This window comes from Botryllus schlosseri, chromosome 12, assembly GCF_051294905.1.
Source record: "Botryllus schlosseri isolate E-star chromosome 12, Bs_hap1, whole genome shotgun sequence".
Taxonomy (NCBI): Eukaryota; Metazoa; Chordata; class Ascidiacea; order Stolidobranchia; family Styelidae; genus Botryllus; species Botryllus schlosseri.
Window position 1 is genome coordinate 16990749 of NC_137247.1, and position 17672 is coordinate 17008420.

The 17672-nt window shown below is 38.6% G+C and overlaps 1 protein-coding gene across 1 annotated transcript in view; it reads right to left on the reverse strand.

Annotated features, from left to right (window-relative positions):
• Positions 1 to 17190, reverse strand: part of LOC145452735 (solute carrier family 2, facilitated glucose transporter member 9-like) — a 28664-nt gene extending 11474 nt beyond the window's left edge. Inside the window, exons 1-3 of the mRNA XM_080330891.1 lie at positions 17173 to 17190; positions 16967 to 17095; positions 234 to 501 (exon numbers count right to left, since the gene is read on the reverse strand). Coding sequence (XP_080187017.1) covers positions 234 to 501; positions 16967 to 17095; positions 17173 to 17190 — 415 coding nt within the window. The remainder of the gene's footprint in view (positions 1 to 233; positions 502 to 16966; positions 17096 to 17172) is intronic.
• Positions 17191 to 17672: the final 482 nt, after the last annotated feature.

Consider the following 17672-nt stretch of genomic DNA (forward strand, 5'->3'; position numbering starts at 1 on the left):
TCAAATCATTAAAATTAATACTCGAGTACTCGAATCATTATGTCCAGCCCTAGTCGTATGCAATATCTGGGTATATCCATCAACGCGCAAACATCCCAAACCTGTCTCAGCCTCGTCGGATTTGGCATTGTGACACATAATTGCATCCGTCGAGGTGGAACGATGCCTCATCTGAGGTGCAGCTAGCAATGTGGATCGAATAATGTGTAACATACTGTACTCAGTGCACTCACTCATTGCCAAACCAGCGGACAAGCCGACCACAAATCTTCCACATATCACCATCTCGTGTGACATTGCAACCCGTAGTCCAATGGCAACTAAGACCAGTCCGATACTGTTGGTGCCTTGGAATACCAGCAACGATTGTTTCCTTGTCAACCATTTGAGCAAAAGATTAGCTAATAGGGAGCCCACTAAACCTCCTATATAAGTCATTGACGATGTAACCGACAGTAAAAGTGTCCAAGTACTGTCGGACATGTCTTCATCGTATCTGTCCTGAAAAAACAATCGCACGGAATATTCGGTAATATCGTGGAAAATATCACGGAACAGGGGTTATCACGTTTCCATTTCGTCTATCTTAATTCGACTTCTGGCGTCAATCGTAGTGTATTTTGTCTGGTGTAGTGATTTTCGACCTTTTGTCAGCGATGGAGCACTTTGCAAATGACAATGAACTTCCAGAGCAGCCAACGAGATGCAATGCGATGCAAGAAGCATACAACAAAAATAGCGTATGCCAGCTATCAGCCATATCCGCAGGTCATAGCTAGATTAAGTATAATGCTGATATCTAGTCATGTGGGCCAAGTTGTTTCGATTCTGCTTCGTTGTATCGCAATCTTGTTGTGTTGCCAAATGATGAAATTAATAATAAACTTAACTGTTGGAATGGTGCACGAGACTACTGCCGTCGGTTGCTATGAGTTCGTGAAGATCGTCAGTGAACGCGGATTAAATTGGATATAGGCTACGGAATGGTGATTGATGAGCCATGTAATTACATGCAGTATTCGGATTGATATTCGTACGCGAATGCAGATTTATGAATTTGACATAAACTCTGCAATGGGATGATGGATTGAAGCAAATTGAGGATTTCGACTTATAGATTAATTTCGGAGAGGTGTTAGCAAATGTATGGATTATGGATTTGCATCTGTCGTGGAATTCAGACAGGGCTTACGAATTTCATGATGAAAGGAATTTGAGATTTGCATTAGAAGCTCAAAAATGTGTACTACGAATCATGATTTGTGGATTCAGTCCCGCAAACCCTTCTCCGTGTATCGAATCGACGAGGATTACTGACCCCAGCGGTCTTTAACCAACGGTAGATCATTAAATCATTTGCGGTACATCGCGAAAACCTTTAGGTTAGACCTGGGCAGAGTGCGACCCGCGGAGCTATTTCGAGCGGCCCGCGTGCCCGTTGCTAGGAATTCAAACCATAAAACCTACTTTTGAATATTGCTGCGTGGATTAAAACCATAGGCTGTATAGTAGTAAGGGAAAGCAATTTATACGCCGGCCAATCCCAGAAGGCCACGTCGCCTTAATTGCCACGCCTATATGACACCCATTGTCACGCCTACAGGATGCCCATTGCCACGTCACCTGCCAGTGCCACATCGTGTGTATTTATGAGCAAATTTCATTGTTTTGTGAATTTCAATACCGGTTTTCCATGTATATTTAGCAATATGTATTGAATAACTTGAAATGTATCATCACTAATTAATTAATATAAAATGCGATTTTAAGCGCTGCGACTTGAAAATATTAATATAATAACTTACTTTTTTGGATATAAATAACATTCAGATTACACATAAATTTCGAAAACTATGATGTCAATAGAATACTATATTTGCCAGATATTCACAGATAACACTCATCAACGTTGAACTAGGCGCGGGGTTCTATGATGATATATCAAAATTCTACACATCCTCACTAATTAATTAATTCATATAAAATGCGATTTTGAGCGCAGACAGATCGCGGTTTCGATTGCCGAGGTCTCCGCATTTCATGACCTAATATGAGCGCACACTACAACTGAATTCATTCCAATACCTGCAAATTTACTTTGCATGTCGAGTATAAGGATAATTTAATCAGCGCTAAACGCCAGCGGACTAGCCGTAGGCGCACAATTCTCGGCGTTACAATTAAACAAACTTTTCGCGGCAGGTACGCGATTCCTAACGGTTTCTACAGTTTCCACATTTCACGACTTATTTTCTTTGGACGCATACAAGCGATTCCCAAGGTCGAGGCTATGGAAACAAATCAAGCATGAGTACGTAAATCTTGAGCTTAGATCTCCGAGATTCTTGTATGCAACTAACATTATAGACAACCATTCGACAATATTCAACCAGCAATAATGTTTTCGATATAGTGCATCATGTACAGCGACACGCCGATCAATTCAAATTCAACAATGGGGATCCCCCGCACAATTATGAAGCCCGATTTGCGTTGAATATTAACGATACCAACAAATCGGAAGATCTCTTTTCCCTCTACATCTATGATAGAGGTACCATTCCATTGACCACGAATAACTTGAGATTCTGTGGGATCGAAATCGCAATCAAATAATATGAGAGTATCTTTTCCAGCTTTCAGAACTTGGACAATCGTGTCAGGACTATATCCCAACACCGCAGTATGTGTGCGTACAAAACGATACACAGTTATTTTTAGCGCCATCCGTACGACTTATGTTCAACTTGCAGTGCAACTGATGATTTAAAGACGGTAATATCTTTTTCGAGTGTGACAATGGCACTCGTAAAGGTTATACAAACATTACCTTAAACTACTATTTACTTCGTTGCAGAATTGATCGAAGTTACGATTGCAGCTGAAAAGAGTAAAGAGGTGGAAGCTAGTGATGATGACCTAACAATTACTGCTTGGGGCTGTCTATCCTTATTAAGGTACTTGGTAAGAACGTGGTAAAGCCATTGAACAGCAATTTTACACTCGCGGTTTTATTGTTATATATTAAAATTATACGTACATTTCGCGCGATCAAATCACTATGTTTTGATAATGACGTGCTTCCGAGAAATAAATAACATTCATTATACGTTAGATGATACTTTTCCTTGATATTCTATCATGTGTGTTTAGGACTAATGCAACATCACTATGTTTACGACATGTCTGATTTGAACACACTAATTTTGCGTATCACACCACAAACTGCGCAAGCCTTCAAAGTTGATAAGTAAACAAGTATTTGCACTCCATCAGAACACTAAAGTAGCTTTTCGCGTATATGTACCTGTAGCTAATACTAAAGTGCTTATGATTTCAGATTGCTTCAACTTCATGACATTTTCAGTATTAAACAGAAATATAGAACTAGAATACTAACTTTTATTCGTAAATAGCTACTTCTACCTTAATTTAATGGATTTATCTGAGATCATTGCTTTACTTAATCTCTCCAAAATGTGCATTGTACAAGTACCTCAGCATCGAAACCCTCTGGCTATAACTATCTGGGGGGTATAATTGTAGCAATACTCGAGTACTAATTTAAAAGTAGCTTAGGTATCTAAATGAGCTCTGAGTCGCTGTTATCTCGCATCTGACCATGGAGTTAACACCGGTATTACCTTTGCTCACTGATGAAAAAGATGAAAGTTATTAAAGAAAGCAGATTTGTATGAAAACTCGTTAAATAGAAGTAAAAGTAGCCTTGAAACATAACTACTTACTGAAAAATCGTTACGTAGAAGTGGGGTTAGTCTACGAACATAAACACCTACTTACTTTTAAATCTCAACTTGTACTTGTATTCGTACTTTACCTTTACACGGCGTTTTTGTATAATGTATACTAATTTTATTAAAAATAAACCAAAAGGACAAATATAATTGATCAAATTCATTCATTTATGCAAAAAATTGAGAGTCTTGTCGTGATGGTCCGTTTCGAAATGCAAGCGGATGAACTAGACCAAAAGTTTCGAAGATGCGTTTTATAATTGCTCTAGGTGTGAAATAGACATCGCACTCTTGCGGGGAAACAACATGAATTCAGTCTTCACACCACAGAAACACAGCCGCTTGGTTAACATCACAAAACCGCAATTGAACTCAAGATTGCCATACACGGAATCGCTGTTAACGATGTCTGACTGCGGCGTTTCGACGAGTAACGAATTCTCGTATTTAGTATTGATTGTGACACATAGTCAAAACAGCGACAGTTTTCACAACCCGGTACATACATTGAACCAACTGATGTAAGGTGAAACACTACGTTCGCAGCAAAAAAAAGTTTGCAGGGTATGACCACCACCAACATATAGAGTAGTGAGTGAGTAATTAAACTACATACCTCGATTTTACTATATTCCGAGATCCGGATCACGATTCAAGTCTACCTGAGAATCCGAACTACCCTGTGAAGTTGATATATCACGTTGTGAACCGTGAAAGGGTTGTAATCTCGGTGAAATAGTGTGCGACACATTTTTCCATAAGTCGAATGCAGGTCGGTTCATACTAAGACCATTAGGAATTTGCACAATGACAGGTTATTGAAACCGATGCCAAAACTCAGTATAATAGATTGATATTGACCGCGTGTATGTTTGACATATATGCAGCATCTTGGATCGGCGGTGGAGCACTGAATGGCACTGCAGAAGTCATCTACTCTCCTAAGCTTGGACTGATCTGGGCTATTGCGCCACTGTGTTACGGGTTTAGTGTTCAAGTACTTTATCTTTACACGACGTTTTTGTAAAATGAATACTAATTTTATTGAAAAAATAAAAAATAAAAAAGAGCGAAAAATTACATTATATCCCGGAACGCAACAAGAAAAATCGTATGAATTTGTAAACTACTTGTTCATGACATAATAATAATTCTACTTGTACACTTTTTCACATTTTATAACACTTTAAGTAATACTTAACAGTTTCAGTTTTAAATAAAATACGGAATATAAACTAATCGAAAAATTCGGTAACCAATCTCGCGTAGGCTATGCATGCATACAAATGAGGAAAGTTACATCAACGCGTGTTAAAGTAGCTGTATCGAGTTATCGAATGATTTTCTCCTTACATCAAAACAACTAGAATGTATAACTAAATTAAAAAACGTATCTAAATGAGCTCCAGGGCATTGTGATTATGCTGCATACCAAATTTCATCACACATTTCATGATGGAACAACATTAAAACTAACGCAGTTCTATAGCAACTTTTGCCTAAATCTGTTTTCGGTAGCGTGTACATATACATAGTCAGATTTAATAACAGAATTATCATGCTAATATGTGACTCCTCACCTTGAAACTTGGTACGTAGTTGTAGGACATTGTGAATATGCAGCATACCAAATTCCCTCACGCATTTCATAATGGAACAACTTTAAAACTAACGCGGTTCTACATCGACTTTTTGCATACATCTGTTTTGCGTGGGGGGCGTATAGCACGTACCCATACATAGTCAACTTTAACAACGGAATTACCATGCTTAACATTGAATCCCAACTCGAAACTTGATACGTAGTTGTAGGACATTATGGCAATGCACCATGCTAAATTTCATCACACATCTAATGATGGAACACCTTTAAAACTAACGCAGTCGAATACCGACTTTTACGTATATCTGTTTTGCGTGAACATGGCATATACCTATACATAGTCAATATTAATAGCAGAATTACCGTGTTAAACATTGAATTCCCACCTTGAAAGTTGGTACGCGGTTATAGGAGATTATAACAATGCACCATACCAAATCCCATCACACATTTCATGATGGAACAACTTTATAACTAACGCGGCTCTACATCGACTTTTTGCGTACATCTGTTTGTGGGAGCGTATAGCACGTAGCCTACCCATACATAACCAACTTTAATAACGGAATTACCATGCTTAACATTGAATCCCAACTCGAAACTTGATACGTAGTCAATTTTAATAACAGAATTAGCATGCTAAACATTAAATTCTCACCTTGAACGTTGATACGCGGTTGTAGGACATAATAAAAATGCACCATACCAAATTTCGTCAGACATTTCATGATGTAATACCTTTAAAACCAACGCAGTTCTATACAGACTTTTGGCTAAATCTGTTTTTCCGTAGCGTAGCACGTACCTATACATAGTCAACTTTAATAACGGATTTAGCATGTTAATAATCGACTCCCCACCTTGAAACTCGGTACGCAGTTGTAAGACATTATGACAATGCACCATGTCAAATTTTGTTACGCATTTCATGATTGAACAACTTTAAAACTAACGCAGTTCCATACCGACTTTTGCGAGTGCGTAGCACGTACCTATATGCATACTCAACTTTCATAACGGAATTACCGAGCTAAACATTGAATGCGCAACTTGAAGATTGGTTCACAGGTGTAGGGCAGTATGACAATGGAACACATCAAATTTCATCACACATTTCATGATGGAACACCTTTAAAACTAACGCAGTTCTATACCAACTTCGCGTGAATCTGTTTGCGGGAGCGTAGCACGTACCTATGCGTGATCAACTTTAGTGATGGAATTACATATGTAATTAAGTTTCAACACTTTTACAATGATTCGTCTTGCTTCCTATAACACCCCACTCGAGAAAATGCGTCGTAGGATATAGATGAAACTAGCACCACTCATCAAGACCGCTGAAAACAGTACATTTCAACATTTAGTAGCAGTAAATTTCTAGTAAAGTACAAGACGTGATGATTTCCGAGTGAGTTAAAAAGTAAGTATTGCAGGTATAGTTTACCTGAAAACCGAATACTCTGAAATAGAAGTAGATGCAGTGTAAATAGTTAATCACCTAATTAAGTTTAGTGCAAGCAGATAAAACCTATACTTGAGTAGTACAAAATGCACGAGTACTTCGCTATCGCCTCCCTCCACGTAATAAGTGTCTATGGTTTAAGACTGCTTTTACCGATACTCGTCGGTTTCAGTTTTAGATAGAATTCGGAAACCAAATAATTTCATAAACATAAGCTAATTTAATGAATTTACTCGAATGTACTATGCCGCGCTGATAAGATTAATTATAATATACTTATCATGTTACAGCGATTTTTCTAGCGTAGAAATCTTTAAAATGTAGTAAGCAGGCCAAATGAAGATATTCGTTGAGCTGAACAAACATAAAAAATACTCTAGACTACTTTATCGGTACTTTACAGTTACAGTTTTAGATAAAATTTGTCCCTTTCACCTATAATTACAACTCCTCGCTATCTAAACATGTTTAGAATATATTATTTGCGATGATACGAACCCGTGAAGTACTCAAGTTGCTTTTCGTAGGATATAGATGAAACTGACAACACTCACCAAGACCAGTGATCCACTGAAAAAAGTACATTGTAGCAGTAAAGTCCTACTAAAGTACAAGAAGTAATGATTTCCCAGTTAGTTAAAAAGTAAGTATTGAGGTATAGTTTGCTCGAAAAAGCGAAAAACTCTGAAATAGAAGTAGATGCGGTGTAAATAGGTAATCACTTCATTAAGTATAGCGCAAGCAGGCCAAACCTATACTTAAGTACTGCAAATGTACAAGTACTTCGCTATGTTCTCCCTCCACGTAAAAAGTGACTAGGTTTTAGAGTACTTTATCGGTACTCGACAGTTTCAGTGTTAGATAAAATTTGGTAAGACTTTAAATTTTAAAGTAGTTTGAGCTTACGTTTGTATCACCTTGACAAGTAACATTATCAGACATGAAAATGATACTATCATCGAATATAGAAGTTAACACGCGTCAATGTGCTTCGGAATTCACGAGAAATTGCTTACTAAGAGAAGTATATTGTTGTATACACAATAGTGGAGAGAATATTTAAAATGTAGTAAGCAGGCCGATGGGTATTCGTTTAGTTGTATAGACATAAAAAACATTCCCGCGCGCGTCTTAGTATTAGGTGGTAGGGTTAGGAAGTGTTTTGTTTAAGAGCGCGCGGGAATGTTTTTTATGACTATACAACAATAACATGCTAAATCCGTTATTAAAGTTGACTATGTATAGGTACGTGCTACGCTACGGAAAAACAGATTTAGCCAAAAGTCTGTATAGAACTGCGTTGGTTTTAAAGGTGTTACATCATGAAATGTCTGACGAAATTTGGTATGGTGCATTGTTATTATGTCCTACAACCGCGTATCAACGTTCAAGGTGAGAATTTAATGTTTAGCATGCTAATTCTGTTATTAAAATTGACTATGTATGGGTATATGCTATGTTCACGAAAAACAGATATGCGTAAAAGTTGGTATTCGACTGCGATAGTTTCAAAGGTGTTCCATCATTAGATGTGTGATGAAATTTAGCATGGTGAATTGCCATAATGTCCTATAACTACGTATCAAGTTTCGAGTTGGGATTCAATGTTAAGCATGGTAATTCCGTTATTAAAGTTGGTTATGTATGGGTAGGCTACGTGCTATACGCTCCCACAAACAGATGTACGCAAAAAGTCGATGTAGAGCCGCGTTAGTTATAAAGTTGTTCCATCATGAAATGTGTGATGGGATTTGGTATGGTGCATTGTTATAATCTCCTATAACCGCGTACCAACTTTCAAGGTGGGAATTCAATGTTTAACACGGTAATTCTGCTATTAATATTGACTATGTATAGGTATATGCCATGTTCACGCAAAACAGATATACGTAAAAGTCGGTATTCGACTGCGTTAGTTTTAAAGATGTTCCATCATTAGATGTGTGATGAAATTTAGCATGGTGCATTGCCATAATGTCCTACAACTACGTATCAAGTTTCGAGTTGGGATTCAATGTTAAGCATGGTAATTCCGTTGTTAAAGTTTACTATGTATAGGTACGTGCTATACGCCCCCCACGCAAAACAGATGTATGCAAAAAGTCGATGTAGAACCGCGTTAGTTTTAAAGTTGTTCCATTATGAAATGCTTGAGGGAATTTGGTATGCTGCATATTCACAATGTCCTACAACTACGTACCAAGTTTCAAGGTGAGGAGTCACATATTAGCATGATAATTCTGTTATTAAATCTGACTATGTATATGTACACGCTACCGAAAACAGATTTAGGCAAAAGTTGCTATAGAACTGCGTTAGTTTTAATGTTGTTCCATCATGAAATGTGTGATGAAATTTGGTATGCAGCATAATCACAATGCCCTGGAGCTCATTTAGATACGTTTTTTAATTTAGTTATACATTCTAGTTGTTTTGATGTAAGGAGAAAATCATTCGATAACTCGATACAGCTACTTTAACACGCGTTGATGTAACTTTCCTCATTTGTATGCATGCATAGCCTACGCGAGATTGGTTACCGAATTTTTCGATTAGTTTATATTCCGTATTTTATTTAAAACTGAAACTGTTAAGTATTACTTAAAGTGTTATAAAATGTGAAAAAGTGTACAAGTAGAATTATTATTATGTCATGAACAAGTAGTTTACAAAATCATACGATTTTTCTTGTTGCGTTCCGGGATATAATGTAATTTTTCGCTCTTTTTTATTTTTTATTTTTTCAATAAAATTAGTATTCATTTTACAAAAACGTCGTGTAAAGATAAAGTACTTGAACACTAAACCCGTAACACAGTGGCGCAATAGCCCAGATCAGTCCAAGCTTAGGAGAGTAGATGACTTCTGCAGTGCCATTCAGTGCTCCACCGCCGATCCAAGATGCTGCATATATGTCAAACATACACGCGGTCAATATCAATCTATTATACTGAGTTTTGGCATCGGTTTCAATAACCTGTCATTGTGCAAATTCCTAATGGTCTTAGTATGAACCGACCTGCATTCGACTTATGGAAAAATGTGTCGCACACTATTTCACCGAGATTACAACCCTTTCACGGTTCACAACGTGATATATCAACTTCACAGGGTAGTTCGGATTCTCAGGTAGACTTGAATCGTGATCCGGATCTCGGAATATAGTAAAATCGAGGTATGTAGTTTAATTACTCACTCACTACTCTATATGTTGGTGGTGGTCATACCCTGCAAACTTTTTTTTGCTGCGAACGTAGTGTTTCACCTTACATCAGTTGGTTCAATGTATGTACCGGGTTGTGAAAACTGTCGCTGTTTTGACTATGTGTCACAATCAATACTAAATACGAGAATTCGTTACTCGTCGAAACGCCGCAGTCAGACATCGTTAACAGCGATTCCGTGTATGGCAATCTTGAGTTCAATTGCGGTTTTGTGATGTTAACCAAGCGGCTGTGTTTCTGTGGTGTGAAGACTGAATTCATGTTGTTTCCCCGCAAGAGTGCGATGTCTATTTCACACCTAGAGCAATTATAAAACGCATCTTCGAAACTTTTGGTCTAGTTCATCCGCTTGCATTTCGAAACGGACCATCACGACAAGACTCTCAATTTTTTGCATAAATGAATGAATTTGATCAATTATATTTGTCCTTTTGGTTTATTTTTAATAAAATTAGTATACATTATACAAAAACGCCGTGTAAAGGTAAAGTACGAATACAAGTACAAGTTGAGATTTAAAAGTAAGTAGGTGTTTATGTTCGTAGACTAACCCCACTTCTACGTAACGATTTTTCAGTAAGTAGTTATGTTTCAAGGCTACTTTTACTTCTATTTAACGAGTTTTCATACAAATCTGCTTTCTTTAATAACTTTCATCTTTTTCATCAGTGAGCAAAGGTAATACCGGTGTTAACTCCATGGTCAGATGCGAGATAACAGCGACTCAGAGCTCATTTAGATACCTAAGCTACTTTTAAATTAGTACTCGAGTATTGCTACAATTATACCCCCCAGATAGTTATAGCCAGAGGGTTTCGATGCTGAGGTACTTGTACAATGCACATTTTGGAGAGATTAAGTAAAGCAATGATCTCAGATAAATCCATTAAATTAAGGTAGAAGTAGCTATTTACGAATAAAAGTTAGTATTCTAGTTCTATATTTCTGTTTAATACTGAAAATGTCATGAAGTTGAAGCAATCTGAAATCATAAGCACTTTAGTATTAGCTACAGGTACATATACGCGAAAAGCTACTTTAGTGTTCTGATGGAGTGCAAATACTTGTTTACTTATCAACTTTGAAGGCTTGCGCAGTTTGTGGTGTGATACGCAAAATTAGTGTGTTCAAATCAGACATGTCGTAAACATAGTGATGTTGCATTAGTCCTAAACACACATGATAGAATATCAAGGAAAAGTATCATCTAACGTATAATGAATGTTATTTATTTCTCGGAAGCACGTCATTATCAAAACATAGTGATTTGATCGCGCGAAATGTACGTATAATTTTAATATATAACAATAAAACCGCGAGTGTAAAATTGCTGTTCAATGGCTTTACCACGTTCTTACCAAGTACCTTAATAAGGATAGACAGCCCCAAGCAGTAATTGTTAGGTCATCATCACTAGCTTCCACCTCTTTACTCTTTTCAGCTGCAATCGTAACTTCGATCAATTCTGCAACGAAGTAAATAGTAGTTTAAGGTAATGTTTGTATAACCTTTACGAGTGCCATTGTCACACTCGAAAAAGATATTACCGTCTTTAAATCATCAGTTGCACTGCAAGTTGAACATAAGTCGTACGGATGGCGCTAAAAATAACTGTGTATCGTTTTGTACGCACACATACTGCGGTGTTGGGATATAGTCCTGACACGATTGTCCAAGTTCTGAAAGCTGGAAAAGATACTCTCATATTATTTGATTGCGATTTCGATCCCACAGAATCTCAAGTTATTCGTGGTCAATGGAATGGTACCTCTATCATAGATGTAGAGGGAAAAGAGATCTTCCGATTTGTTGGTATCGTTAATATTCAACGCAAATCGGGCTTCATAATTGTGCGGGGGATCCCCATTGTTGAATTTGAATTGATCGGCGTGTCGCTGTACATCAGTGGTTCTTAACCTTGCCCACAGCGCCCCCCAGGGGGCGCTGGCGACTTTGAAGGGGGGCGGAAGCGCTCAGGGGGCGATATGGGGGGCGCTTGGCTCAGGGGGGCGGTATGGGGGGCGCTGGAAAAAAATGGCTTTGCAGTAAATGATTTGGTGACAGGACTTATCCTTAATGAGTATTCAGGGCTAATTAACACCGAAAACTTCGCTACATATAGCCTTCAAAATACATATAGGTTTGATTGTCCATGGGCGCCTAAATGACTGACACCGAATGTTCCTGTCTTGGCAATCTGAACCCCAGAAGACGAATTCCATCTGGCAGGGAAAAATTATATGTCAGTGAGGAAATACCAATCTGAAATTGGTGCGTCTTTTACTTTAGTACGATTGGGCGACAGGGATATTCCTGTTGGGCGATATCCCCGTTGAGCGATTCTATATTTTTTGATATTGCAGACAGGGGGTCACGAAATAACATCATGCAACGAAGTCATACCAACGGGCTCGCCCGCGCGAACATGTTTAAATAATAGTAACGGGCCCTACAGTTTTCAAGAAACCTCACAATGTTCGCGTCAAGTTTTGATTAGTCTGCGCACAGTCAACAACTCACTGCGCTGACCCTTCGATAACAGTGCGTAACGACTAAAAAAAGGTAATAACTTCGGATTTGTTGTGCGCAACGTAGACAGTGTCAGCACTGCGCACGTGCGCAGCTTAGAGGGAACATTGCACCTCACTCAGCTCTACCGGTAAATGTGTTTACATGAGCAGAGAGAGGATAAAAATTGATCTCAATTTACATGCAATTCCCGATGATATTGACCAATTTAATCATTAATTAGTGAAATTTTTCGCGCCTCGCGCGACTAGGCGAGCATAGCTGCCTCAGTAAATGGACACCCAATGTAGATACCTAATAGGCTATCAGCCAATAGCGGACAGCCTAATAGAGGTCTGTGAGTGAAGTCTCCCGGAAGTTTGGTTTATCACCCGATGGGGGCCCTGGACCAACGTTTTTTGTTTGGAGGGGGGCTGACGAAGTGCTGTTACGGCCCTGGTAACGAATAATTGTACCTGCGGGCACGCCCGAATATGTTTAATTATCAATTACGTGCCCTTTATTTTCCTATACAACAGCTCACTCAGTGCTACTGGTAAATCTGATTACGTGGGCTGAGAGGATAAAAAGTTTATAGCGAGTTATATATGTAATTACCACCTTTCCATTCATGCATTATAGAAAATTTGGTACCTAGGGCGACCAGGCCACACAAACTTTGCTGACCATCAAAATCACGATATGGGGCTTGTGGGGGCGAAGCCCTCAGAGGTTCAGTTTATCATGCTATGGGTGCGCAAGGCAATCGTTTTTAGGGGGGTTGACGAAGTGCTATTACGGCCCTCCCTCTTACTCATTGTCTTTATTACATTCCTTACAATATGAAGTTGGGGGGCGCTGGAGCACGATAATTTTTGAAAGGGGGCGCTGGAAGAAAAAAGGTTAAGAACCACTGCTGTACATGATGCACTATATCGAAAACATTATTGCTGGTTGAATATTGTCGAATGGTTGTCTATAATGTTAGTTGCATACAAGAATCTCGGAGATCTAAGCTCAAGATTTACGTACTCATGCTTGATTTGTTTCCATAGCCTCGACCTTGGGAATCGCTTGTATGCGTCCAAAGAAAATAAGTCGTGAAATGTGGAAACTGTAGAAACCGTTAGGAATCGCGTACCTGCCGCGAAAAGTTTGTTTAATTGTAACGCCGAGAATTGTGCGCCTACGGCTAGTCCGCTGGCGTTTAGCGCTGATTAAATTATCCTTATACTCGACATGCAAAGTAAATTTGCAGGTATTGGAATGAATTCAGTTGTAGTGTGCGCTCATATTAGGTCATGAAATGCGGAGACCTCGGCAATCGAAACCGCGATCTGTCTGCGCTCAAAATCGCATTTTATATGAATTAATTAATTAGTGAGGATGTGTAGAATTTTGATATATCATCATAGAACCCCGCGCCTAGTTCAACGTTGATGAGTGTTATCTGTGAATATCTGGCAAATATAGTATTCTATTGACATCATAGTTTTCGAAATTTATGTGTAATCTGAATGTTATTTATATCCAAAAAAGTAAGTTATTATATTAATATTTTCAAGTCGCAGCGCTTAAAATCGCATTTTATATTAATTAATTAGTGATGATACATTTCAAGTTATTCAATACATATTGCTAAATATACATGGAAAACCGGTATTGAAATTCACAAAACAATGAAATTTGCTCATAAATACACACGATGTGGCACTGGCAGGTGACGTGGCAATGGGCATCCTGTAGGCGTGACAATGGGTGTCATATAGGCGTGGCAATTAAGGCGACGTGGCCTTCTGGGATTGGCCGGCGTATAAATTGCTTTCCCTTACTACTCTGTATAAACTGAATCGGAACGGAAATTGACTGTTCAAGTGTTCATTAATATGCCGAGATTACGCACCCTACGTCCCTCGCAGGCTCGCATGCGTAATCCTGATTCAAAATGAAGCCGATGTAGCAAATTATTCCCTGACAATTAAAATCACAAGAAGTCACTCTTTCCATATAGTAGGGGTATCATATTTTGGAATCGGGAAAGGACGACACTTTTACCAAATCAGAAAAGTTAGTTGAGGAGTGAGGACGTATGGTAATGGTAACCCTACCATATAGTTTGGTTCAAACCTTCTTTGTTGCCATTGTCACATTACGCATAACGCATTACACGGTATGTGCTTCAAATTGTTTCGTGATAGGCTACGTTTCCAGATACGTATTTCCTAAAACATGGCAATCAGAGCTGCATTTCACTATGAAACCTCACCATCCATAAAGGACGAACGGGGATGTCAAAAAAAGCCGAAAGCTGAAACTCAAAGATGGTATGAAGCACTAAACAGACAACCGTATCCGCCGCACCCCAAACCCCACACTGAGAGGTGGCTCGAGATGGAAGGGTACCCAAAATTATTTCGTAAATTAAGATAAATTAAAGGGTCTTATTCAGATATTTATAAAACTTTGTTCAAATTTTCTTCGCGCTTAGCGCGATTTATCGTGCCTAGTCGTGTTGCAATCAATATGGCTACTCCTTACCCGGAAAAACGCCTAATTTATGGGGATCAACATTTCGGCGTCGGCCGTTACCGCGTCACGACACACCAAGACGTTGACAAAGACGTTTCGGCTAACATGAGACTCTGCGATATGTGCTGCCAAAAATCTCGGCGTCGAGGAAATCTTGACCAAAATTACCGCCTCTGGCCGGAACCGATATAGATATGTCGATTTCACCAAGCCGCAACTGTTCGGACGGCAGCGATTAAGACAATAAGCTTTGTAGTATCCCAAATACCTTTTAATGTCTTAATATAAAAACATGGATTAAATAGAATTAAAAATGTATCATGATTAACATTATTTCGAATTACGACAGAAAATAAATAGAATATGGGTTTTTGTTAATTAAGCGTCAATTTCTCAATATCTAATATCAACGCATTCATTGAGTAGCATTTATGAGCAATGCAATTCAGTGCTTTCAATTTAGAAATAAAATTAACACGCTGGAGAATATAGATAAACATTTTAACTCAGCCCGCCAACGTATTTTCCGTTACTCAATTGGCTCATGGAGAAAAATAATTGCCCACCCCTGCTTTAGGTAGACCGCGAAGACAGCAGTATCAGCCATTGGTTTCATGGGCGAAGCAGCCGCTATTGACATCAACCTTTTTTTTATCGTCGACAGGTTTATTTATCATGTTGAAATCCGCATCGCAATACGCACCGCGAATAACAGTAAGCACCCTTGATATAGGCACTTTTAGGTGATTAGGGCAAATTCAAACAAAAAAATATAATACAAAAATTGATTCCTATTTTTAAAACGGACATATTCATTATCGCAAGAACAGCGATATCAGTTTGCTCAACACAACGATATATTGCTTTTCAATCAGTGGCGAGGTATGTTGTTCGGTCACTTCTGACGATGATCCGGAGTTAAACTGAATTTAACATGTAACTGCTGGTCTACTTGATTCTTGTGCTACATTGTCTTTGGGTTTTATTTACCTAATTAGGGGGCGCGGAATCCGACTCTGAAATATTTTTTCTATTACATCACGTATTTAGATCATTCTAGCTTGTCGGATTTTCGAAGTATACTTCAGTATGTTCTGGCTACTTCCCCCGACGCCGGTATTCATGTACCAGACTTCAACTTCTACTTGAACAGATTTTCGGCGCCGCCCTAGATGAAATTGACAGAAAATGGTGTCATTAGGTGCTATAACAGCCGAGGTTTCATCAGAAGTGATGTCAATATCAGTTTTTCATGCGTTGCTGTTTTATGCCTGGCTCATCGTACTGTCACTAACGAAAGTCAAAACTTAATCAATTCATAAAATAGCACAGCGAAATAACCTGATGTGCATGATAAATTATGAGCTCAGAATTGGATTCCGCAGCCAAAACGTGGCCTACATCAATATCCGGAGTTCATGCCGTAACACAATTTGCGTAACACATTCCCGGACGCACCGGTGCTACACTATACCGCGACGCAATTGCTCAGTAGATACACGGCAGCTAAATCCTGCTGTCAAATGTCAGCACTACGCCATTTTATTAAGCATAAACAATAGCTTTCGTAATGTTATCGATTGATACGATATTGAGCAGCATAACTCGGTTGCAATATCTCGACATTTTGGAGAAGGTTTTCGGGCTCCTTAATTGAAGAAGATTTGAATATACACGCACCTGACCCCAATTTTGGTCAAACAGCTAGCCTTTGTGTAGGCCGTATAGGGTGTCGCAAAAATAAACAATGTTGTCATATGCGTCAATCAACTTCTATTTGAATATAATAATACTATATGACGCAACGTCCCTTGTCCTTCAGAATGTATTTACTGGAATACATACGTCTCACAGCAGTATAGTTACAAATGAAATTTCATACCTGGTATATCTGCGAATAGGTATGCTTGACGATGGGAATAATAGGATTCATTCCAGACAGAATATTTGCAATCGTGAATGTGCCGGTAAGTATAATGACCCACAAAACAGATACGCAGTACCACGAATTCTGAAAATATTGAAATTAGGTATAGTTCGTCACATATAGCTGGACTATATCACTGATTTTAAGGGTTGATACATTACCTTCGAAGCTTGATCCATAACATCGGTTGCAAAAACAAAATGTTCCGACCTCTGAAATCAGCAAGGTGCCCAATGAAACGGCAACCGAACTGCTGATACCATTCAGTATGAAATGCTGCTGACAATAAATTCCTTAGCCCGAGTCACAGCAAAATCTCAAAAATTGCTGCCCGGGTGTTCCTTTCTAAAGTTACGGAAATGCAGCGAAACAGCGGAAATGTATTGTGTATATAAATATAGCACCAAAAGCAACAGGTAGAATCTGTGAAAGAAGTCGACGTTTATATGCTGGTCGGTCGTAGATGGATTTCAGCCAAGAGATGAGCGGATTTAATATTTTTAAAGTCAAACAATTTTAAGGATTTTGGTCACAAATCCGATCCCGGGTCCACATCCTGAGATGATTTCGTATCGCGTCTGAATCCAAGTACAAATCCGGCTATGATAGGATAATCTTCAAACTGCTAAAATTATTCATGTCAGGTTTCGGCCACCATGCA